The sequence below is a fragment of the Myxine glutinosa genome, chromosome 9 (assembly GCF_964187855.1).
Source record: "Myxine glutinosa chromosome 9, kmMyxGlut1.1, whole genome shotgun sequence".
Lineage (NCBI taxonomy): Eukaryota > Metazoa > Chordata > Myxini > Myxiniformes > Myxinidae > Myxine > Myxine glutinosa.
Window position 1 is genome coordinate 56,119,722 of NC_136269.1, and position 25,424 is coordinate 56,145,145.

At 45.2% G+C, this 25,424-nt stretch overlaps 1 protein-coding gene across 4 annotated transcripts in view; it reads right to left on the minus strand.

The window, feature by feature from the left end:
- Positions 1-25,424, minus strand: part of LOC137435377 (serine/threonine-protein phosphatase 2A 56 kDa regulatory subunit epsilon isoform) — a 169,709-nt gene that overhangs the window by 22,302 nt on the left and 121,983 nt on the right. For all 4 annotated transcript variants that reach the window (XM_068129119.2, XM_068129117.2, XM_068129118.2 and 1 more), the window contains 4 exons: positions 11,894-11,953; positions 11,691-11,799; positions 10,579-10,632; positions 10,435-10,485 (listed from right to left, as the gene is read on the minus strand). In XM_068129119.2, the coding sequence (XP_067985220.2) occupies positions 10,435-10,485; positions 10,579-10,632; positions 11,691-11,799; positions 11,894-11,953 (274 nt within the window). The remainder of the gene's footprint in view (positions 1-10,434; positions 10,486-10,578; positions 10,633-11,690; positions 11,800-11,893; positions 11,954-25,424) is intronic.

A 25,424-nucleotide genomic window follows, 5' to 3' on the forward strand; every position in this document is an offset into this window, starting at 1 on the left:
TCTTTCGATCTTGGTATGGTGACGCCGCACACTTCAACAACAAAGAGCAAACCAAACTAAATGTCTGAGGTTTAAATAAGACAGGTTCCTCCAAGATCCTCTCTGACGATGTTCTATTCATTTGCATCTGAGCGGGTGCACCTGATTCTAATTTTAGGTATTTGAAGTCGTGATAAATGTAGGGGTGTACTTACTTTTTCCACATGCGAAATTTGCATTTATGTTTATTTAAATTATACAATGGACTACAAAATGTAAATGTTTCATGATATTTGTTATATTATATCACCTTTATCTATCAATATTGTTGAAATGAAGATCAATATAGCTGTATGTTGAAAAAGTCAAAACTTTACATGGAGTGTACTTACTTTTTCACGTGACTGTATAATGAGGTAAAGATGAGCTGATTAGATTTTGGGGTCACGCGGTCAAAGGTCAGAGGTCATGTTAGGTAAAAAAAATAGTTAATGCATTAACTTGTGAACAAGTGATGGGATTCTGACCAAATTTGGTACATTTATGTAGAATGATGTAGAGATGAACTGATTAGATTTTGGGGTCAAGTGGTCAAAGGTAAAAGTCTGTAATAGGTCTATAACTTGAGAACGGCTGAAGTAATCTACAGACTTGGCATTTAATATGGAATATTTTTTTTTTCTTGACGGGTTTACTTTCTTGACTCGGTATATCAATCTGGTGAGTTTCTTTTACACTTTGGTGATTTATTTGTTAAAAGAACCATGTCACTGATTGTCTGTCGCAGAAAGAAGTCAACAACAGGATTATATCACAGGTGGCGTGGCAAAATGTACGGACAGGTGCATTTGATGATTGGCTTCACAGTCGGGTATACAAGGGTTGTTGCGTTCTGTATTAGTGGAAAACAACTGCTGCACGTCTCCAAAAGTTATTGCCGCTTCCTCTGGAGATTGTCCGTCAACTCGACAATGCTGTTTGTCATGGAGTGGTGGCTTTACGAAATTACGGCATGAAACAGCGTGCTATTGCTCGGCAGTATGGCATCACTCAAGGTCAGGTGTCAAAGATCCTGAAACGAAATGCTCAGAGGGGTGTCCCTACTCCAATACCGATGCCAGGACATCCCCACAGAACCACAAGGAGGGATGATCGCCAGCTGCACCGGTTCGTCCGCAATGGCCGTACCAAGTCAGCTAATCGGCTTAGGGCTGAGTGGCAGCAACTGACAAATGTGCCTGTATCCAGAAGGCCGAGTCAACCAACGACTGGTTCAAGCAGGCTATCGTGCCAGGCGTCCCCTGAGAAAGCCACGCCTGACCAGAAAACACAGCCAGCGCCGATTGCAGTGGGCCAGAGAGCACCGTCAATGGCAGCCAGGACACTGGAATCACGTGACCTTCAGTGACGAGTCTCGATTTCTGGTCTATCGTCAAGATGGCCGCGTCCGAGTGTGCAGACAAGTGCATGAAGCCCACAACGAAGATTGTATAGTGCCAAGAGTCCAAGCTGGAGGTGGTGGGGTGACCGTTTGGGCTGCTTTTCATGCAGGGGGCAAAACTGACCTGGTTGTTCTGAATGGAAACCTGAACCAGTTCAAGTACAGGGTCATTCTGGAAGAAACATTGCTTCCATTTGCTCGTGCAGCCTTTCGAGAAAACTTTGTCTTCCAAGATGACAATGCACGGCCTCATCGTGCTCGCATGATCCAACACTTTCTTGCTGACCGTGGTGTAGAGCATATGGAGTGGCCTGCCATGTCCCCGGATATGAATCCGATAGAGAACTTGTGGGCAGAATTAACGCGTCAAATCGACAACTTGGACCAGCAGCCTACCTCTGTGCGTGAATTGCAGCAGACTATTGTCACTGCATGACGAGTGATTCCTGTCCAAACCTTGGCAAATCTCGTGAACAGCATGCCGCGACGTGTACGTGCTCTCCTGAATGCTCGTGGGGGTTACACGAAGTACTGAACTGTAATTTTACTGTCCGTAATCCCAGTCATAATTTAGCTTTTGTTTTTGTTGAAATTTTTTTTGCCTAATGTGCAAAATAAAGAGATACTTCTGGAAAACGTACAGAAGTTTAACACAGTACTGTCCATGAATTGAGTTCGATATCAGTTTACAGCACTTTCAAGGATCAATTTATTTGCTTCGAAATGTCAAATGTGGTTTTTGTTTCTTATAAAGGTCACATTAACAAAATCTAGAATAATTTCAACATAATTCCAATGAACTTTTGGTTCTAAGTCATCTTGAAAAGTAAGTTCACCTCCACCAAAAAAATATTCCATATTAAATGCCAAGTCTGTAATTCAAACTTAGTACAGGTATGTATAATATTGTAAAGATTAAGTGATTCGATTTTGGGGTAAAAGATCAAAGGTCAAATCTGTAATAGGTCTATAACTTGAGAACGGCTGAAGTGATCCACTTCAAACTTGGTACAGATATGTATAATGTTGTAAAGATCAAGTGATTCGATTTTGGGGTCAATGGTCAAAGCCTGTAATAGGTCTATAACTTGAGAACGGCTGAAGTGATCCAATTCAAACTTCGTACAGGTATGTATAATATTGTAAAGATTAAGTGATTAGATTTTGGGGTCAAAGGTCAGAGGTCATGTCAGGTAAAAATGTGCTAACTTGGGCACAGCTGAATGGATTTAAATCAAACTTGATACAAGTATTATAATGATGTAATAATGTGGACGGAGGCATATCAGTCAACATCGTGACGAAGAGTGCCGTTCTAGTTTTCTATTTCTTTTTTGTGGCGGCCTAAAAAACTTCCCTACACCCACTAAGGAATGGGGTCGGAGATCATTTAATATTACCTTTCACATAGGCTTGGACACTAAAGAGCGATTTAAAAAAGAAACTTGTTTTTTCTATATTTTCAAATACTTTTTTTTTAAAGCAAAATGGCTTTTTTACCAGCAGTCCCCCACCCTCACTGATGAACCTCTTTGACAAAGATCCGTTTGGCCATCTTGAAGAAAAATGGCGACACATACATACATATATACATAGACAGATAGACACACAAACGTCTCTCTTAAAATATGGATGTCAGCACTTCTAGAAATTTTCAGATGTCTACTGGCTTGCGAAATGCGAAATGGGTGAAATGTCTCCTGAGACCGGGTCTGCTCTTGCTTCTTGCTTAAATTAGCAGAGTCGTTCTAGTTTAAATATTAAATAAATGCAAGAAAAAAAACTCAATAATGTGCCTCGAATAGTGGCATCCTTTTCTTTTTTTTCTTTGCAAATGCGAGGACATCCCGAAGAGCAGTAAAAATCATGAATATCTAACATTCACGCTGCTCACAATTGCCTCGATTTATCGTGGTTTGGCCAGCTTCAAGTGCAATACATGGCTTTCTTGCATAAGCCATTACAATCATTCCTGCCATCTCCCACACCTGCTCCTCCTACCAATATTAATTGAATAGACAGTCCAATTAAATAATCCCAACACTCCTTCACCCCACCACAGGACTAAGGTGGGAAATACCACAATTAAGAGCAAAACACTGGGCAGTGCAAAACTGTTTAAAAAATCAGCCTCATGTAAAATGCTTAATGATTGCCAATCGCTTGTTCGCGACATTTTCTCTCAAATGTAGATTTACTTGGCTTATTTTGAAAAACGTTTCACTGCCTTGTCATTAACCCAAGAATATTACAAGAGCAAAGGTACAGCGGTGTAGATGACAAATGACAGCATATGTAGCAAGACACAAGCATGTCTCGCTGCAGACACTTGCGTTGTCCCTCGGGGCACAGAGACATCAATCATGGTGGAAGTGGACATAGTGAGAAAATAGGAAACCTTTACATGAAAAGGTGCGAACGGTTGCATAACTATTCTTTGAACACTTATAAATATATTCTACTTCATCCGCGCATGCAAGTTATTGAAACATCAAATATAGCTCGTTTAGTCCCACTTGGCGTTAGATCACAAGCCTGGAGCTTATGGTTCTGATTGTTTGGGACTAGGAAGAGTACACGTCCGAAGTGACAGGAAAAGCTAGCATAGGGTCTCCCCTGTCTACCGCTCACCCCCCCATACTGTCTCCCCTCACCTCCCCCCCCCCCCTTATCTTCACATGCGTTCGAACGGAATACGTAACCATGCCAACGTTTTTTTCAATCAAGTAAATCGACGATTTTCAACGGTAGATAATCAGGTAAAGGTACAGGGCAGGGGTTGGAGTTCAAAGCCGCAAACAGACGTTTTTGGGAGCGAAATACGTTGCCAGTGAAAGAAGATGTAGTAGTGTGCGGACAAACATAGAAAGACTCCACTGAGACCCATATCAATAACAGTCGCTAAATGGACGGCGATCTTATGCACTTATGGCACTACTTTATTACTAAATAATTAATATTAATAAAGAGATGCATAATAAAAGAATACTGGATTTATTTATTTTTTATACATCAAGGCTCGTGGAAGAGCAAGAACACAGAACAGACAATGACGTTCACAGGAGCAACAAAAGTTGACACAAAGTCAAATCCAAATCCAAAAACATCGCTACTGGTATTCCTGGCCAGTTAAAAAATCAAATCAAAATATGGTGCAAAATAAAACGCAATATCAAATATATCAGCTTTTAATAAGCCTACACGATACAATCATGATGGGTGCACAAAGCTCAACAAAACACGGGAGTTACACACACAAAGTTATGGATTACGTCCGATAAATTATTTGCAGTAAGGGAATGGGAAACGGGAACTGGATGAAATGGGATTATAAACATGAACGGGTCAAAGCGTTAGGCAGGATTTCTTTGGTGCACTTCAGGCATAAATGTGACATGCACAAACCTATGTTGTATAAGCACAGGCTCAATTGCTTCCGAAATAATAAAAACAAATGTGGGTGGTGCCTCCCGGTGACTACCTTGGTACAGAACACTGGCTTGATTGCTTGATACCTCAAACAAATAATACGGGTTATGTATCGAAACCAAAACATTGCTATTGTTTATGTGCATATACAATACATTGTGTTTAAAAAGCTTGGATTGATTCCATCTCCACTTGGCCATAAAGGAACATTCCTATAGACCCGGTAGGCTTCAAGCCTGAGACCCACACAAACTGTGTGTCTCTGAACACCTGTGACGCCAATGGGCCGCAACATTTAAATATTTGATGATGCTTTTAATAGTCGCTGTTGGTCTTTTTCACAGTGATGAGGAAAGTTATAGGAAACTCATGGCAATTGTGAATGAATAAAACACGTTTGCCGGTTTAAAGCAGTTTTACTTCACGTCCCTTGGAGGGTATTATTTAATTATATAACGGGGTTTCTCTTATTTTATTTTTTCCAAATTATTTTCCGATGTCACTCTAGATTTTGACAATTATTTAGGCCATTAGTTACGATCGTAAAAAATATTGAATCATATATTGAATATCAGCTTTTAATAAGCCGACAAGATAATCTTGCCAGGAGCCAATCACAATAAACCTACCCTCAAACAGCCAATCACCATCCTGTCATATATACTATATACTGGCAAAAGTATCCGGCGTTGCCGGGTAACAATGAGTCGCTTCCTGATGGGAATATGATATACACAATCTGTGTCCATCATCTAAAGGGAATTTTAAAAACAGACTGCAAGTACACTGGAGCAGTGGTGTATCAAGGAAAATTGACACTCGGGGCGAGATGTAAAATTGCCGCCAGTCGTAACTTCCCATAAGTCTTTGAATGGTGTGTGTGTGTGCCCCCTTGTGTGTGTGTCCCCTTGTGTGTGTGTGTGTGTGTGTGTGTGTGTGTGTGTGTGTCTGACTGTCTGTCTGTCTGTGTGTGTGTGTCCGTGTGTGTGTGTCCGTGTGTGTGTCCGTGTGTGTGTGCAGTGTGTGTGTGCAGTGTGTGTGCGCAGTGTCCGTGTCAGGGCTGTAACCTTTTTACCATTTGAGTTTTGACATCAAATTTTCACCAAAGCTCTATTATGAGAATATGGAGAAGGTAAATTCATAATTGTCAAAAGGTCAAAGGTCAGCATCACATAAATCATAAATTTTCATGCGATTGACCTGAAATTTTAATAATTTGCATATAGGTTCAATTAATTTGTTCACCAATCAAAAGCTAGAAGCAGATCGCTTTTTTTTTTTAGATCTAAAGCTCACAGGTCAAGGCTGCATAAAATCATCAATTTTCATTTTGTATTTTTTTTTTTTAAACTATTTTCGCTATTTTGAGCATATGGAAGAAGAAGAGGATGTCTGCATACAAACGGACACGGATGGGCTTTGCATTTTCAGATGCTTACTGGTTTAGCAGTTGCAACTGCCAGGGCCACCGAGAGCCAGAATTGGCCCTGGGGCAATACCAAGTGTCGGGCCCCCTTCAAAATTTTTTTTAGCCGTGTCGCAGACGCTGGTCATAGAGTGCACTCTGCTGTTGTTGTTGTTCTTCTTCTTCTTGTTGTTCTTTCAGAGAAGACAAAACCTCAAAGCTCCACCCATTCTGGGAACCATAACTCCACCCATTCTGGGAGAGGCTTCATATAAACAAATATACACCATTTTATTAACTCGCATAGCTTTGAGGCCTGTTTTGTAGGCCCGTGGTGTCTTCCTCTCTCACACAGTTTTATTTCAAATCAAATTCGATATATCATTTCATTTTTCACAGTCGCTAACATAGTTTTAGACTCGGTTGAAAAAAAACGGGAAGAAAATCCGATGAAAGTGGCCCTTTATAGAACGAAATGAATTCTCAAAGGCCTGTAACTTCAAGTCCATTGAGATATTTTTTTTTTAAATCGCGGCATGGTCAGTCATACACCGCCCGAAATAACAGACGGGAAAATGCCGAGATATATATATTTTGTTTAAATCGCGGCATGGTCAGTCATACACCGCCCGAAATAACAGACGGGAAAATGCCGAGATATATTAAAAATTCGTCCATTTGATGACAATCGTCACGATGAAATATTTAATTTATACGTCATCACAATAATGTGGAGAGAGGAGCATAGCTTCGTTCACGTGTCGCCACATACGGGAAATTGCCGAAGATATATATTTTTTTAAATCGCGGCATGGTCAGTCATACACCGCCTGAAATAACAGACGGGAAAATGCCGAGATATATTAAAAATTCGTCCATTTGATGACAATCGTCACGATGAAATATTTAATTTATACGTCGTCACAATAATGTGGAGAGAGGAGCATAACTTCGTTCACGTGTCGCCACACACGGGAAATTGCCGAGATATATTTTTTTTAAATCGCGGCATGGTCAGTCATACACCGCCTGAAATAACAGACGGGAAAATGCCGAGATATATTAAAAATTCGTCGCCACACACGGGAAATTGCCCAGATATATTTTCACTTTGCACAAAAATAACATCAAGTAATCGAATCAATAGGAATGTCCTGTGCCTATAACAGACGTTATAGGCACAGCTGCATCTAGGCATTGTGTAACATCGACGCGGCTTTTGTTTTAATTAAAACTTTTTGTACTTGTTCTTTTAAATCAACCAATAGCTAAGGAGGTTTCTGTATTTTCGTCAGACCAAACACATGCCATGGTTACAGGAAATCAATTCGTTTTGGTTTTTTCCTATTTTTTTGAAGGTGCCAAAAACACTCCCCTACCTACACCCAATAAGGAAAATGTATATTTAAAAACACAACACACAACACACACACAACACACACACACACAACACACACACAACACACACACACACACACACACACACACACACACACACACACACACACACACACACACACACACACACACACACACACACACACACACACACACACACACACACACACACACACACACACACACACAATCCGGATGGAGTTTGGCCAACATTCCTGTGTTCATTTACGTCATTACCTCATTACCGCAATTATCATAATGTAAGTCGTTCCCACAGTAGCTTATTTCACGAGGGAGGGTGTTTACTGCCCATGGCAATAGTATGCCAGGAAATTGCCCTGATTGACTTGGAGGGAGCCACAAAATAAAACCATACACGGTCTTTCATCGTCACAAACAATCATTACTTGTGTTACGTGGTCCTCCCGGTGACTACCTGGTCTCGGTGACCCCCGGACCGTGAGAGGAACTCCGCCAGAAAGATCTATTATTTATGCTCTTTCGTAACGCATAAATCTGAATTCCAATCAATAAGAAACCCCACACCAAGGATCCGGAATAATCAATGATATATTCCCCGAGCAATCAACAACCATCCACAATCAGCAATCAATAGTACAAAGATGTAAACTCATCTATAATAACTCTAAGATGGCCATCTTATACATTCCTCACGTGAGCCCCACTCCCGACTCCCTCCATGGTCAATGTCTCTCTCAATGTCTCCGTACTCCGGTAGTTCGATCTCCGCACGTGGGCGGTTGAACGGACCCTTCCTGACGTGCTTTCACCGGGCACGTCCCGTACCGGGAACAACGGCTGCAGCACGCACCTCCTGGCTAAGCAAAGCGGGTACAGCAAAGCAGGCAAAGCAACACGCGGCTTGCCCAGCGCGCGCGGCCCAAGGTGCGACCCGTACGCGGCCTTGTAGACGGTGAGGCGAACTGTGCCAGCTGCTTGGTTCCGTGCACGAACCCACGGCGACTTGACGTGTCAAAGGGTAGTTACACGTCCCGGTAACTCCTCTTGCCAGACGGGCTTTTAAACGCCGATTCTGTTACGTTGCTCAATCGATACCGCTCGCGTCCGAGCTCGGCGAGGAAGAAGAAGAATCGTCGCTTCTCCAGGACCTCGTGTCTTTTCTTCTTCCGTTTCCGGTCTCCTTTTTCCCAGAAGGGCTCCTGACCCTTTAATCACAACAACCTTGAATCGAGTCCACATTGATAAGCAAAGACCTGAATAGTAATTCACATACATTCACATAAATATGTAACACTTGAAAGAAAAAAAAATTGAAGGAATAATTACCCCTTGTGTGTTATAAAATGAATAATTACGATTACTATTAGGTCCAGGCCCTGGTGTAGTCACCCCGCCTCCATCGGCAGCCCTGCTCCTACCCCTACCCCCACCCTCTCCCTCTCCCCCCCCCCCCACTCCACCCTCATACAACTCTCCCTCCAAACCTCCTTCCACTCCTCCATCCACCCCCCCCTCCCCCCCCCCCCCCCCCATACAACTCTCCGGACTTCACTGGGCAGTGTTCACACCTTTATTTCATTTCCACACACAGTCAAAACCCACAATGTGATAAGCTCCACAAACTCTTATTCTTAATCCGAACTGATCCCCCAAATTCTAACTGCAGAATTGACAATAACAGCAGTGCCAACTTTGCTAAAAGTTCTTTAGTTCTTTGCTAAAAACGTTTCATTGAAAAAACGTGTCTCCGAGCAGTTCCCATGGAAGTATGAATTAAGTTAAAAATGATTATCAAGTTTAATTTAAAAAAACTAACCTCAGAATGAGAATTACAGCCTTGCTTAAATAAATGCATATATACACTTGGTTATAAAATCGCAAGATATGGTAAATTTTGTCAGATTTCACTCCAGATTTGAAAATTATTCAGTCCACAGCATCCAATCCTCCTATCCGAATCCATAATTTGATGATATGTTTCAATTATGTAATGATAATCGATCGTGTTTCAAAGGCAAGGTACGTTTGAGTCGGCCGAAACAAAATGGCGGCTTAAGAACCCAGCGAGGTGCAATGGGATGACCAAGATTGTGGGCCGCCATATTGGTAAGCCACCACATCAGGTTTTTTTCTTCTGAGCACCTCGTTAATAATCTTCAAAAATGGTTATAATACACCCAAACACCCAGTTTTCTTCCTTGCAATCTGTTGGAGGTCCAGGTGTATGCATACAAAGTTTGGGGACGCTAGGTTTCATGGTTTTGGAGTTATGGAGGAGACAGACGGACGGACAGACACAGATGGACGGACACTGCCTTTTATTATTATAGATATATGAAGGGACTTTCAAATTCATTTTTTTGTTTAAGAGAAAGAGCAGTTCCATTTTTCCATTCATTTTTTTTTAAACACAGATAAGGTGGGCACGGCTCAAGGAAGAGGCACACAGGTAAAACAATTGATACAAATAGTTGGAATGCAACATGCAATTCATGACTAATCCTCTCACATTCTCTTTCCCAAAGCCAAAAAATATATATATATATTGCGATACAACGCGATGACATTCGAATAGTCTCTAATATGTGCATTTATATTTATTTTTTGCTACAACCAAAGACAAACGCTCAAAGCATCAGCCATGCCTCGTTTCCCGTGGCAGTAGATACTTAACTATTGGATGATAAAATCCATCATTGACGATTACAAACATAGAGGCTATTCGTTTGTCCAATCGACACAACAAGCAAATTAATTCATGTTCTTGAACTAATACCGGAAGTAGTCAAAAATTACTTACCTCTTTTTGGCTGCAAGTCTTTGGCCAATATTTTAACAAGCCTGCAATAACCTTGCAGAAAGAAGATTGAGTTAGTCGATGCAATTGCTGGATTTAAATGTGTAGGGCAAAAATTATAGCTCAAGTTATTCAGAAAATACTTACATGCTCTGTTAAATTGGCATCTTTTTCTAAAAACTGTACAATGCAATAAGCCAACTGCAAAGGAGAAGAAGAAGAAGAGTCCTCGTGTTAGTAGGGAATAAAAATGCAAATGCAAATATAGAAGCAAAATGCAAAACACCATGGAAGCAAATATAAATGCCAAATGATGTCACAAATAACAATAATACAGACTTTTGGAAATGATTATTTTTCATTTATACTCGGTTTTTAGCTCACCTTGACTTTAGTCCGGTGAGCTTATGTGATCGAGCAGTGTCCGTGGGTCAGGGAGTGAGTAAGTGAGTAAGTCCGTAAACACTTGTCATTATCACTTGAACAAAAATTTTTGATGAAACTTGGCCACAAGCTTCATATCTGATGCCTAACAAAGGTATATTGACAATCAAAAGCTGCCCTCATTAAGCGAGTCTATGGGGTTTATTGAACCCCCTTCCCTCCCCCCTTCAGGGCAGGAGAAGAAACATGGGGTGGAATGAGGGGCAGGATAGGATGTATGGGGTGGATGTATGGGGGGGGGGGGGGGGCAAAAGAGGAAACATGGGGCAGAATGAGGGGCAGGAGAGGAAACATGGGGTGGAATGAGCGACAGGAGAGGATGTATGGGGTGGAATGGGGGGGGGGGCAATAGAGGATACATGGGGAGTAATGGGGGCAGGAGAAGAAACGTGGTGTGGAATGAGGGGCAGGGGAGGAAGCATGGTATGGAATGGGGGACAGGAGAGGATGCATGGGGTGGAAAGGGAGCAGGAGAGGAAGCATGAGGTAGAATAGGGCTGGGGGGCAGGAGAGGAAACATGGGGTGGATTGAGGGGCAGGAGAGGATGCATGGAATTTGCTCTCTTCTCCGAAACTACACACAATTTCAATGACACTTGACCACAACCTTCATCGCTCATGATGGACCAAAGTTTGTTCAAAGCATTAAAATATCAGGGTCTAAGGGGTTCTGTGGGAGCTTTAAGTAACTGTTGCTCCTGATCCAGGTGAGCTTCAGGACCCGTGGCCCCATTTTTAAAATTCACCATCAGTCAACTTAACTGCAATTTTCGATTGTGAGGGATAGTAAAAATAAAAATAAATAAAAACCTTACCTGGGCGTGGAATTGAGAAAGTCCTCTGGCCGTGTGCAATGGAATGAGGACTTTAACCAGAAACTGTTTATGCTCAGCTTTCAGTGGCAGTGCAAACCCATTGATGATGCTGAAACAGGAAGCGACAGTAAAAAGCTGAAATAATAACTTCCATGAAATATTTTATGTACAATGTAACTTTTGAAATTGAGTGAGCAGAGCACCTTCCAAGAATTTCCAATAACTCTCCAATTCCGTTGAAATGCTCCGTTTCATAGATAAACCTGAAAAGGGGGCGGGGGGGGGGGGGATCAGAGTAAAAGGATTATGGTTTACACCATGTGTTGGCTCTTAAAAGAGCTATTTATATTCTTTATACTTTAAAAATAACTCGAAAGAAAAAGAGAAGTAAGCCTCGACGTTTAGGGCAGCATGCTCCGTCCATCAACTTGGAGGGAAAAAAATGTCAAACTCCTTGCAGCTCAACTACGGTACAATATCTGTAATCGGCATGGAAAGGTAACATTCATGACTCCTTTACTTGCCATTTAACACCCTCCTCTCCTCCCCCACCCCACCTCTCCAATCACCAAAAAAAAAGTGATTGAACTCCCTTTAAACATGTATCCATTTGCAAGTTTATATATGGGAAAAAGTTTAAAACAATTTGAAGGGCGAGCATAATGCCTCAACCTCATGAGCATCCACAATTTCTCAACTTATCATGAAGTCGACATGAAGTGGAAGTGAATAGCACCAGAAGTAAATGCTCAAGATTACCTTATCAGGAACTTTTGCACACTATTCATCAATTACCTTCTTCAACTCTGGCTCATGCAGTACTGGATGTAAAACATTAATAACAGCTAATGTGACAGGTGAGATTACGGTACTTGTGACGATCCTGGATAGGATTTAAGCAGCGACCTTGTGCTACTTTGAAGATCAAATAAAAAATACGAAGCAGCAGATTGAATTTCCATTACGGGACGATCTTCATTGAAGCAAAATGCAATTTGTTCAGCACATGAGCTAAAAAAGGCCCAAATGGTTGGATTGACCCGTTTGGGTCAGAGAACTTGCTGAACCTCTATACCAATACGAAAATGTATTAATGCAATACAATGATGAGCACATTTGATTCCGGTCTTCTACTTCGTTCGTATGTAGCACAACGCTGCGGGGTAGCATCATTGGCTGACGGCATGGCTATGCTACTGATGCAATGCCCTCTGCTGGAAAGGGCAGGAATTTGTAATTTGTTCATGGTGGGATAGCTCACCTACTCTTTACCAATGACACCCCATGGGATCTTTAACATCCACCAACGAATGCTGGCAGATGGGATGCCCGTTTAACGTCCATCCGAGAGATGGCACACACACAAATGAATCACCCTGCCTGTGAAACAACAGGATGACAGTTTATAGCTGGGTTGGCATTGGAACACATGCTAAACAGCTTTAGAGGCAGGTGTGCGTAATTCTAGGCCATCCTGCCAGCCCAGAAAGCAAACTGCTCCACTGCAATAGCCGTTATTCAGGATTCGGTGTTCCAGGGGCGAGAGGATAGATCGGATAAAAAATTTTAAAAAACCACCTTTAGAGGCCATTTTTCCCCGCAAAGCGGGGGTTGGCCTTTTTCGGGAACCGTGGTTGTTGTTGTTTTTCGGTCCCCTTTTTGAAGCAATGTTTTACGGCCGGATGCCCTTCCTGACGCCAACCCTTTTTGCCGCCTTTAACGACAAACAGGGAATTACCAGTGAACTGGTACTCAATTAGCCGACCTCGGAAGGATGACAGGCTGAGTCAACCCCCCTGGCGTTAATTCAGCGATTAGACCGGGATTCGAACCCAGGATCCTAGGATCCTAAGCCGGCACCCTAGCGGCTAGCCCAACACCAGGGTTAAATATATATATTCCGATATATATCGGATTCCGATAGATCGGATAGTCACAGGTAAATCTATGCATGACAAAGTATGCTTTTGTGAAAGTATTCCCAGGTGGAATCAATACAAGGTGCTGTGGAGATGGTATCCTAATCCTTTGGAGAGAGGGCAGATCACGATCCCTGCCAGTTGACCTGTGCGGGCACAGTAATATTCTACCTTATTGAAGTTGCTCACTTATAATAGCCAGAGAGATGGGGGCAGAAGAGAAACATGACAGATTGGATCATTACCAAGTCCAAAATTACAAGGTCAGTTAATCATTCCCAGGTCAATGAAGAAATACATACACTACCTGGCTAAAAGTGTGTGGACGCCCCTTCAAATTAGTGGATTTGGCTGTTTCAGCCATACCCATTGCTGACAGATGTGTATGTGTGTGTATGTATGTATTGTTACAGACGCGGTTTTGGATGTTAGTTTACCGAGCGGTTTGGTATGACCGCGTCTGCACAGTTTACCCGATTCCACTCGAACGTTGGCCAAATCGCGCTATGCTAAATCAATTAAGGAAAGGACACAACGGCTGGGTTAGATGACACGACACCAGGGTACAGTTCTCAAGACCTCCGGAGGAGGTTATAATATTTGTATGCGGAACGTTTAGATTACAAGGACAAGAGGGACAGCATAGGAAGGTGGGCACTTAAACACACTTATCTTATTCCCGACAGACCACAGATAAACGGGACAAGACTGACTCACACAGGGATTGATGGCAAGGAAGGGCAGGTAGTCGATGGACAGCACAAGGTGCACCTTGGCTCAGGGACAGGATCCACACGGTCCGGTCCAGATATGCGGGGAGGTATCGTCGCGCTGGAGGTGGCGTCTGTTTCCCCTCAAGCTGGGGGCGCATCTGACGTCACCTCCGGTAAGTGGCTGCGTATATCCAGCGGGGAGTGACACGCCCTCGGCTCGTTAGCTCCGCCCCAGATGGAATCGGCCCGCCGCTTCTTATTGGGTGCGGGGGGGTTACCGGGCTCCGCCCTTGACGAGGAGCTGACAGTCAGCCCCTTCGTGGTAACCCCGTCGGAGCACATGGGCAATGGCGGCTAACCAAGCCGGAGTGAGGACGCACACTCCCCGCGCGCTGTTGTTGTAGTTGTTGTTGTTGTTGTAGTTTCATGAGGAAGATGGGAGGAGGTATGGGGAGGTCCTAAACTCACTACTGGTGCCATACAATCACATTCTGGTGCAACGAAGAGTCAGAATTAATGGAAACGAGTCCTTAACTGACATAGACTAAGAATAACTAGCAAGATGTCCTATAGTTGTCTACGTGAGATGCGGTGAACCTGGGCACGACATTTAATGGGGGAAAAAGGGGAAGGTCGGTTCTACAGAGTGTTGTTTACAGACAATGGGACTAGGGAATGGGGGATTGGGGATAGTTGGGGAGTATTGGGGAAATAGGGGAATATTTACAAGCGGATATGGATGGAGGCCAAATCCCATATCCGCAACATTGCACCCTTCTCTACCTCGGGGCGTCCCGACCCGATAAATCTTTACCTACTTTAGTGTGGCACTCAGATGTAGTTCCCTCTACTATTAACTCTACCCTGAGTGCGACAGTTTTACAGATGTTCACAATTGAGTAAATATGTCCCCCTGCGACGTTGCACCCTTCTCCTCACAGAAACACACCCACAGGATAACCGAATCGCGGAAAGAATTCTCAAACTAAACATACAGCCGGTAGGGAGCATTATTTACACAAGACTACGCTGATATTTACACTACGATCCAGGACCTGTTTTTGGAGGAACACATGCAGATGTTATGCATAGAGAGAGCACGCATGCCAGCATCGATACACCAACCCACGAGTGCTCTGTGGCCTTACGGCCTTTAATAATGTGCAGAGCACCCCTTCCAAGCACCAAAAGCACCACCCCATCATGTACAGTCAGCACCATCCGGTGCACCAATAAAATGTTCATAAATCACCGGTGGTGTCGCAGCCGGCCGATGTTCTGCCGCTGGTCTTGCCTTCCTGTGGTGTACTTGGCCTTCCGGCTTCTTTCAAAAATAAAGAAAGGCGCCACCCGCATCCATTTCTAAATTGTGGCCGTCAGGGGGCCAACTATTAGTGGTTCACCTGTATGGCATAGGTGCCACGTTGACCCATAGGTCCATCAACGGGTGGTGCTTGCCCGCAAAAGACTGCGGTCCATGGTGGGCGGCCACAAACATTGCGGTCCATATGGTGTATCGATCCCGGCAGCAAGCAGCGAAAGTGCAGGCCCACAACTGCGGAGCCAGCACCTCTCTCTCCTCTCTCTCTGCCCCAAAGCCAGATCCTCGGAGGTGGGAGACAAAAGAAGAAGACAAGTGAGTAAGGTGGTAAGGGCGCAAAAGTGCACGCAATACAAGATGATGCACACTGGGGGCACATGGGAACCAGGTGAGACAGGTACGTTCCTACCGTATGCCCCCCCCACCCCCCCACCAGGTAACCTACATTGCCCCTCCCTTACCCCTTACTGTATCCACAAAACACAACACTACCCATAAACATCTACTTTACAAATCAACAAACGTCCCTACTGTCTTCCCCGTTCCTCCCATAAACCAAATTCGTCTTCTCTCCCTCCTAACCAATCAAATTTGCCATTTCCAACTCTCATCACAATTTGCCATCTCCAACTCAACATCATAATTTGCCATCACCAATTCATCATCAGTCCCTCCTAGGGAGGGAGAGATGGAATCACCCCAATGTCTCATCCACGTCGTGATGCGTCTCACAAATCCAACAGCAATCCTTACTTCCTACAACACAAAACAAAGAAAACACAGGTGTGGAGTCATCATCATCACCACAGGTAAGTGGCTGCGTATGGTGCGACAGGTTCATCAATCCTAACTATTTCCTAAATGACTTTAACAACTTTACATTACCCGGGGTCTTTCTCCTGCCAAACCATTGGCCCTCTTACACTATGGGTTCTAAAAACCAATTCCCATTGACCAAACTGTGGTGCTTTTCAATTTGGGGTCTCACTCCCCCGATTCATCTCCCGGTGCCCTCGCACAATTTCTGGGCCGCGACGTGTAGCTCTCCTAGCCGGTCTACCCACCTGCACACCTCCACCACTGCAGTTGCCTCCGAGCTTACCTGCTCCTTACCCTAACCTATCTACCTGGGGAAGGCCCTCTGGCGCTCTCCCCACTCGGTGCCCTCTCTGGCACTGGGCTACCCGGGTCCGTCCTCCGGATCCTCGGGCCCCATCCACAACTACCGGCTCCCAGAGCCCACCTGCGGCCTCACCTGGCCGACATCCTCACAGTGGTGGAGTGCCCAACCAACCAACTACACACACTAACAGGCTACACGCCCAGCCATTTCCACAACACTAATGCACCCATCCACAATACCATTCTGCAACCGCACCACAAATGCCAATATCCAACCACAATTTACCTATACCCTCTACCTAACACTTACACTACCCGCCCCGGGTACTCGTGAAAGGGGTCCACTCTTCCCCCATCCACACCTTCGCACCATGCACACCACTCCGTACCACTTACTCCAACTCTCTCCACACACCTGTACTTGCACACCTGTGCTCTCATTCTTGGTGCCGCCTGCACCCTTCTCTCCCCAAGCGCATTCGCGCTGATCCACAACACTCACTACTCATCCACTGCTCCACACACCTGTCCAGTTGCACACCTGTTCAGCTCTCACACAGCATCATCTCATCTAACTACTCCCCTCTGAAACTTGCGCTTCCCAGTCGTCCCTTTAAACTATTGCGCTCCCTCGTCATTATCATCCACACTAAACTACCTGCGTCCCCACTACAGGTATCAGTCACTAACTAAACTTAACGTCACCTAATGTCATCTTCGCTAGATCCCTATCAATATAACCTAACCCACCCGGGCTAGTTTTCACTGCCATACACCCCATAACCTATTGCGCATTTGCCCCACATGGGAAGGGTGGCAGGGATGCCACCCTTACCCACCGGGCCCATCGCTCACTACCAATTTTGCACATCAAATTTCAACAAATCAAAAATTTGCCAATCACTACCCATCATCTGCCAATCATTACTGCCAATCCTTTGCCAATCATCAAATTTTGTTTTTCTCTAATTTTGGGGCCAAAACACTAGCCTCATCACACAGTCTACTCACTAATGCCTCTCAGTGCGCCAATTCCTGTCCAAAGCCCGGCTTCGTAAAGCCAAGCCATGAATGCGGGTTGTTTGGTGCCAGCGGCTGGATACGTCCCGCATTCGGGGCAGGGACGGGGGCTTACCCGGGCCGAGATCCCACGCACCATCTCGGCACGGAGCCATCCCATGGCCTGATCTCGACCTGCCGGAATGCCTCAACAAAAAGTGGTCGCCATGACGACCCTTCCTATCCAGCCGCCCGCTCCGCCAAGTGGAGCATGGACGCGGCCGTTCAAAGCGAGGCCCAGCACGCACCGAGGGCCCGATTCGGCTAAAAGTCGCTCTAACCTCTAAACCGGTTACCGTCGATGCTTCACCTGGACGCTTACACCCCGCAGCCCGTTCCTTGCTCACACATCCAGTCGTTCCCATGCTCCTCGTACCTTTCCTTACACACCCAGGTACCCTCATTCCACTCACAGCCTTGGTCACACACCTGACCACCGAACACTTTGGCACACATTCGTTGGTCGCACACCTCACCAACACACCTCTTCGCGCCCCCTCTTCGGTCACCTCCTCTGTGACAATCACAGGTGTGCTCTCATTCGCACACCCAACCACGTGCCTCACTACCAATTCCAGCGTGCATTCCCACTCACGCTCTACCATTCCAGGTGTGCATCCTTCCTCACCTGTCACAACCAACTCACGCTCCTTGTCACTTTCACTACTCTCACCTCCACTCGTGACAACGCACTCACCCTTACTCCCGACAGCGCACTCTTTCCTCATGCACCCGTCCGTTACACACCTCTCTTGCGCACACTCTCCCGTCACACCCTCTGTAACACTCACCACAGGCGTGCATTCTTCCTTGCCTTTGACAGCGCACTCTTTCCCCATGCACCTGTCCGTCACACACCTTTCTCGCGCACACTCCTGCGCACACTCTCCCGTCACACCCTCTGTAACACTTACCACACCGCGCTTCCATGTGCTCCCTCGCACACGCGCTACGACCGACTCACTCTCGCCAGCACCCTCACTCCTTGGCACGCACTTTTTCCTCACACACCCCAGAGTCGGACTTTCTCGCACACCTCCTTTTTCGCACACCAGACCTGTCGCACACTTCACCAACGGCCTCTCACGAACACCCGGGTCCATCTCGACCCCAAGCTTATCAAATCACCTGGCGCATCATACGCACGACCATATTGGTCACCACTTACACCGGGTCCTCTTTCTCTTCGCTTCTCCTCCATCACCTGCGAATCCCTCATCCGGTTAATGAGCACATCATCACGATCCGAACACAGACTTTGGACCAATTCTTTTACTTCCTCCTTTATCTCTTTCTTATCCTCTCTCCGTCGCTTCTTAATTTCGCTCACCCCTTCTTCCACTTCTTCTAATTTCTGCTTCACCTCTTTTATTCCCCGGTACGTCTCCTCAAGCTCGTCCTCCAAGGCTACCTTGACCGTTTCCATGTGCGTCCTCACCTGCCGGTCCTTCGTCTCCATTACCTCTATCACCTCGTCCAACCTCGTTGTCAGTCCCTCACGTACCATCTGACATTCCCTCTTCGTCGCTATCAAGTCATCTTTTAGTTCTTTCTGTGTCGCTTTTAACCCTCCTAATACCGCAGTGTTCCTTTGAACCTGCTCCGTTAGTCCTTTTTGTCCCTCCGTCAGCTGTTCCACCTCCTGCGTCAGGTCCTCTATGCCCCCTTGCAATTTTACAGTCCCCTTTCTCACCTCCTTCTCCATGCGCTCCTTACAGTGCCTCACCTCCTCGCGCACTCCTCCGACCTCCTCACTCACACCTCTTCTAATCTCTTCTCCCATCACTTGCATCTCCTGCCCAGATGCCACCCTCATCTGCTCCATTTCCTCCCTGTGAGCATCCAGTTTAGTTTCTACCCCCATTCTGACCCCCTCTATCTGCTGCCCCATTTGTTTAACTTCCTTTTCCGCTTGGTCCCTCATGTCCCTCAATTTGCCTTCCATCCTGTTTTCTAACCCCTCTAACCCATTTTTCACTCCCTCTATCTGATTCTCCTGGGCAGCCATTCTATTTTCTACCCCCGTTAACCCCTCCTGTATTTCCCCTAATCTATTGTCTAATCCCTCTATTCTACTCCCTAACCCTCCGATCTGGGCCCCCATTTGGCCCTCCAATCGCTCACCCAATCGCTCACTATCAGCCCTCATTTGCTCACTATCAGCCCTCATTTGCTCACTCTGAGCATCCATCCGATTCCCCAATTGCTGACTATTAGCCCTCATATCGTCCTTCTGCAGGTTGAGGGACCCCTGCATTTGCGCCATAAATTGCTCCATGAGGGCCTGCATTTGGGCCATCCCTCCCACTTGTGCAGCGGGTGCGGCCGCCGTAGCTATGTGCGAGGCGCCATTTTGCGCGCCCGCAACCTCGTTCGCAAGGACACCATTTTGCGACTCTGCTACCCTCACTGCTTCGCTCTCCTTATGTCCCTCATTTTGGTCCTGGATCGACCCTGCCTCACTCTCTTCTACCGGAACCCAGCCGTCTTGGTCTGCCATAGCGCGACTTTCAAAATTCGGGTTTTTTTTTTTTTTTTGTAAAACACAATCAAATTTCGCTGTTATAATTTCGAGCGCGTGAAACGCGCTCCGGATCGAATCCCACTTCCCAACACCAAATGTTACTCTAATAGTACAATTGGTGTTCCAAAATTTGGGCTAAATGAATTTAGTCCCAGGTCCGAATCCAACTCCTCGACACCAAATGTTACAGACGCGGTTTTGGATGTTAGTTTACCGAGCGGTTTGGTATGACCGCGTCTGCACAGTTTACCCGATTCCACTCGAACGTTGGCCAAATCGCGCTATGCTAAATCAATTAAGGAAAGGACACAACGGCTGGGTTAGATGACACGACACCAGGGGTACAGTTCTCAAGACCTCCGGAGGAGGTTATAATATTTGTATGCGGAACGTTTAGATTACAAGGACAAGAGGGACAGCATAGGAAGGTGGGCACTTAAACACACTTATCTTATTCCCGACAGACCACAGATAAACGGGACAAGACTGACTCACACAGGGATTGATGGCAAGGAAGGGCAGGTAGTCGATGGACAGCACAAGGTGCACCTTGGCTCAGGGACAGGATCCACACGGTCCGGTCCAGATATGCGGGGAGGTATCGTCGCGCTGGAGGTGGCGTCTGTTTCTCCTCAAGCTGGGGGCGCATCTGACGTCACCTCCGGTAAGTGGCTGCGTATATCCAGCGGGGAGTGACACGCCCTCGGCTCGTTAGCTCCGCCCCAGATGGAATCGGCCCGCCGCTTCTTATTGGGTGCGGGGGGGTTACCGGGCTCCGCCCTTGACGAGGAGCTGACAGTCAGCCCCTTCGTGGTAACCCCGTCGGAGCACATGGGCAATGGCGGCTAACCAAGCCGGAGTGAGGACGCACACTCCCCGCGCGCTGTTGTTGTAGTTGTTGTTGTTGTTGTAGTTTCATGAGGGAGATGGGAGGAGGTATGGGGAGGTCCTAAACTCACTACTGGTGCCATACAATCACATTCTGGTGCAACGAAGAGTCAGAATTAATGGAAACGAGTCCTTAACTGACATAGACTAAGAATAACTAGCAAGATGTCCTATAGTTGTCTACGTGAGATGCGGTGAACCTGGGCACGACATTTAATGGGGGAAAAAGGGGAAGGTCGGTTCTACAGAGTGTTGTTTACAGACAATGGGACTAGGGAATGGGGGATTGGGGATAGTTGGGGAGTATTGGGGAAATAGGGGAATATTTACAAGCGGATATGGATGGAGGCCAAATCCCATATCCGCAACAGTATGTATGTATGTATATATTGCGATATATATACTACTGTGTTCAAAAAGTATCCGACCTTTATTTTTCGTGCGTAAAAAAAAAGAAGCTAGGGAGGCGTTGATTGGTGCACGTATGTAGGCGATCCTAATGCGCACGCGTGAATTTTTTCCCACCTGCAGAAGCTGTCATTCGACGGCAGACCGCCGATGAGTGAGGTCATGTAAGCGAGCACCGTCGGATTTTCGTTTTTGACAAAATGACGGAAAAACTTGAACAACGCTACTGCATCAAATTTTGTGTAAAGCTTGGCGATTCCCAAGTGGAAACGATCCGCAAGATTCAACACCGTTCATTCCATTATGAAGGAGGATTTGGGCTTCAGGAGAATCTCAGCGAAGTTCGTACCAAAGCTGCTAACGATTGAGCAGAAGCAACTCCGTTTGGAGATCGCACAGGACATGCTGGAGACTGTGAACAGCGATCCCAGCTTCCTCAACACAGTGATCACTGGCGATGAGTCCTGGGTTTATGGGTACGACCCAGAAACCAAGTTGCAGTCATCACAATGGAAGCATCCAACATCCCCGAGGCCAAAAAACACAAAATTTGATGCAGTAGCGTTGTTCAAGTTTTTCCGTCATTTTGTCAAAAACGAAAATCCGACGGCGCTCGCTTACATGACCTCACTCATCGGCGGTCTGCCGTCGAATGACAGCTTCTGCAGGTGGGAAAAAATTCACGCGTGTGCATTAGGATCGCCTACATACGTGCTCCAATCAACGCCTCCCTGGCTTCTTTTTTTTTACGCACGAAAAATAAAGGTCGGATACTTTTTGAACACACTACGTACATACATACATACACTCATATTTCTTTTATATTATAAAAGAAAGTTTTTGTTTGTTTGTCTGCGCAAGCTAATCTCCTGAACGGTGAAAGATAGGAGGAAACCTCTAATACAAAAAATGTCGGGACAGGCCCCGGGAAGGTTTTAGGCTAGGTGGCGAGGCCGGTTAAGGCCGCTTCGGCCGGGCCGGGCCCATTTCGCAATTAAAAGCTGAGCTGAATTATAGTAGTCAATCTTCTACGGCCACGAGGAAAAGCTGAATTATGGTAGTAAATTCATTCAAATAGAACCAAAAATGTCGGGACAGGCCCCGGGAAGGTTATAGGCTAGGTGGCGAGGCCGGTTGAGGCCGCGTCAGCCGAGCTGGGCCCATTCCACAATTAAAAGCTGAGCTGAATTATAGTAGTCATTCTTCTACGGCCGTCGGCCATGAGTAAAAGCTGAATTATAGTAGTAAATTCATTCAAAAAGAACCAAAAATGTCGGGACGGGCCCCGGGAATGTTATAGGCTAGGTGGCGAGGCCGGACCAGGCCGCATCGGCCGGGCGGGATCCATTTCGCAATTAGAAGCTGAGCTGAATTATAGTAGTCAATCTCCTACGGGCGCGAGTAAAAGCTGAATTATAGTAGTAAATTCATTCAAAAATAACCCAGGCAACACCGGGTACTTTCAGCTAGTATATATATATATATTTGACATATATATATATATGGCAACACCGGGTTATATATTTGATATATATATATATATATATATATATATATATATATATATATATATATATATATATATATATATATATATATATATATAATCAAGCACACAGCCAGGCAATCTCCATAGACAAGCATTCGCAGTAGAATGGGCCATACTGAAGAGCTCAGTGACTTTCAACATTGCACCGTCATAGGATGCCATCTTTCCAACAAATAAGTTCATCAAATTTTTGCCCTGCTAGAGCTGCCATGGTCAACTGTAAGTGTTGTTATTATGAAGTGGAAATGTCTCGGAGCAACAACAGCTCAGCCACGATGTGGTTGGCCACACAAGCTCACAGAATGGGACCGCCGAGTGCTGAAGCGCATAGCACGTAAAACTCGTCTGTCCTCGGTTGCAACACTCATTACAGAGTTCCAAACTGCCTCTGGAAGCAACGTCAGCACAACAACTGTTCGTCGGGAGCTTCATGAAATGGGTTTTCATGGCCGAGCAGGCGCACACAAGCCTAAAATCACCATGCGCAATGCCAAGCGTCGGCTGGAGTGGTGTAAAGCTCGCCGCCATTGGACTCTGGAGCAGTCAAAACGCGTTCTCTGGAGTGATGAATCACACTTCACCATCTGGCAGTCCGAAGGACGAATCTGGTTTTGGCGGATGCCAGGAGAACGCTACCTGCCCGAATGCATAGTGCCAACTGTAAAGTTTGGTGGAGGAGGAATAATGGTCTGCGGCTGTTTTCCATGGTCGGGCTAGGCCCCTTAGTTCCAGTGAAGGGAAATCTTAACGCCACAGCATACAATGACATTCCAGACAATTGTGTGCTTCCAACTTTGTGGCAACAGTTTGGGGAAGGCCCTTTCCTGTTTCAGCATGACAATGCCCCCATGCATAAAGCGAAGTCCATACAGAGATGGTTTGTCAAGATCGGTGTGAAAGAACTCGATTGGCCTGCACAGAGCTCTGACCTCAAACCCAAACACCTTTGGGATAAATTGGAACGCCGACTGTGAGCCAGGCCTAATCGCCCAACATCAGTGCCCGACCTCACTTATGCTCTCGTGGCTGAATGGAAGCAAATCCCGCAGCAATGTTCCAACATCTAGTCGAAAGCATTCCCAGAAGAGTGGAGGCTGTTATAGCAGCAAAGGGGGGGAACCAACTCCATATTAATGCCCATGATTTTGGAATGTGATGTGTGATGTTTGGGTGTCCACATACGTTTGGCCATGTGGTGTACCAGCTGCAGAGTCTAAGGGGATCTGTGTGGGGTTAACCCACCCCTTCCTACTCCCCAAAATAGGTAATTGCTTTCTGCTCATAAACCACACAATTTCAATAAAAGATGACCACAACCTTCATCAACCGTGATGTACCAAAGATTTTATTGATGGCATAAAAAATTGGATTGAAAATAAAAACGGTAAAAATCTTCTCCAGAACCGCTTAACAGGTCAATGTAAAACTTCGTACATATGATTGACTAGCCATGAGGGAATGCAATTTGAAAAAAATTTCACATTTGTCTTCATTGACACAATTAAGCCTTGATGTGAACAGAAGTGGATGTTAAATATCCTCAAAATCAAACAATAATCAATGGAGCTATGGATAATGGCAATGTATGTGACATAATAGGGTGCATGGATGATATGGGGATATGGGCCATAAAATAGCAGCGTGTTCAGCTAACGATGGTATTTTTGTTCAGAATGAGCATGCAAGGCGATACTATGCACTCTACCAAGTGCTATTCCAGTTCATATAGATGTTAAAGCAAATAGAAAAGCTGTACATCAATTGTGTAGTACTTAAAATTGCATTCATACAAGCTGTTGGTTTAAGCAGTCTCACAGGCTCATTCAAATAAGTCCTTATTTTACGGCATGCAAAACACATTTGCAAGGTTGTTGAAGTAAAATAAACTGAAACAAATTATTTTGGACATATTTTGATAAAGTTACAGCACAAAAAGAAAAAGAAAGTTACAAAAAATTGTCAAGGAAAGTCAATGAAAAAGTATACAATCAAAATTGATGCAAGATAATGAAAAATATTTACCTTCAAATTTGGACTTAGTTGTTACTCGAGCAAGAGTAATCTCAAAATGCCAGAAAAATGAAAAACAAAAGAAGTAATAAAAGCTCGACAAAAAAAATCTTACCCGAAATTAAATTAACCATTATTCACCAAGAGAGGATAACTTTGCGAGTTGCATGCTTCAAAATACATCACTACTGCTATTTAATGGCATAGATTATTCCCACCTT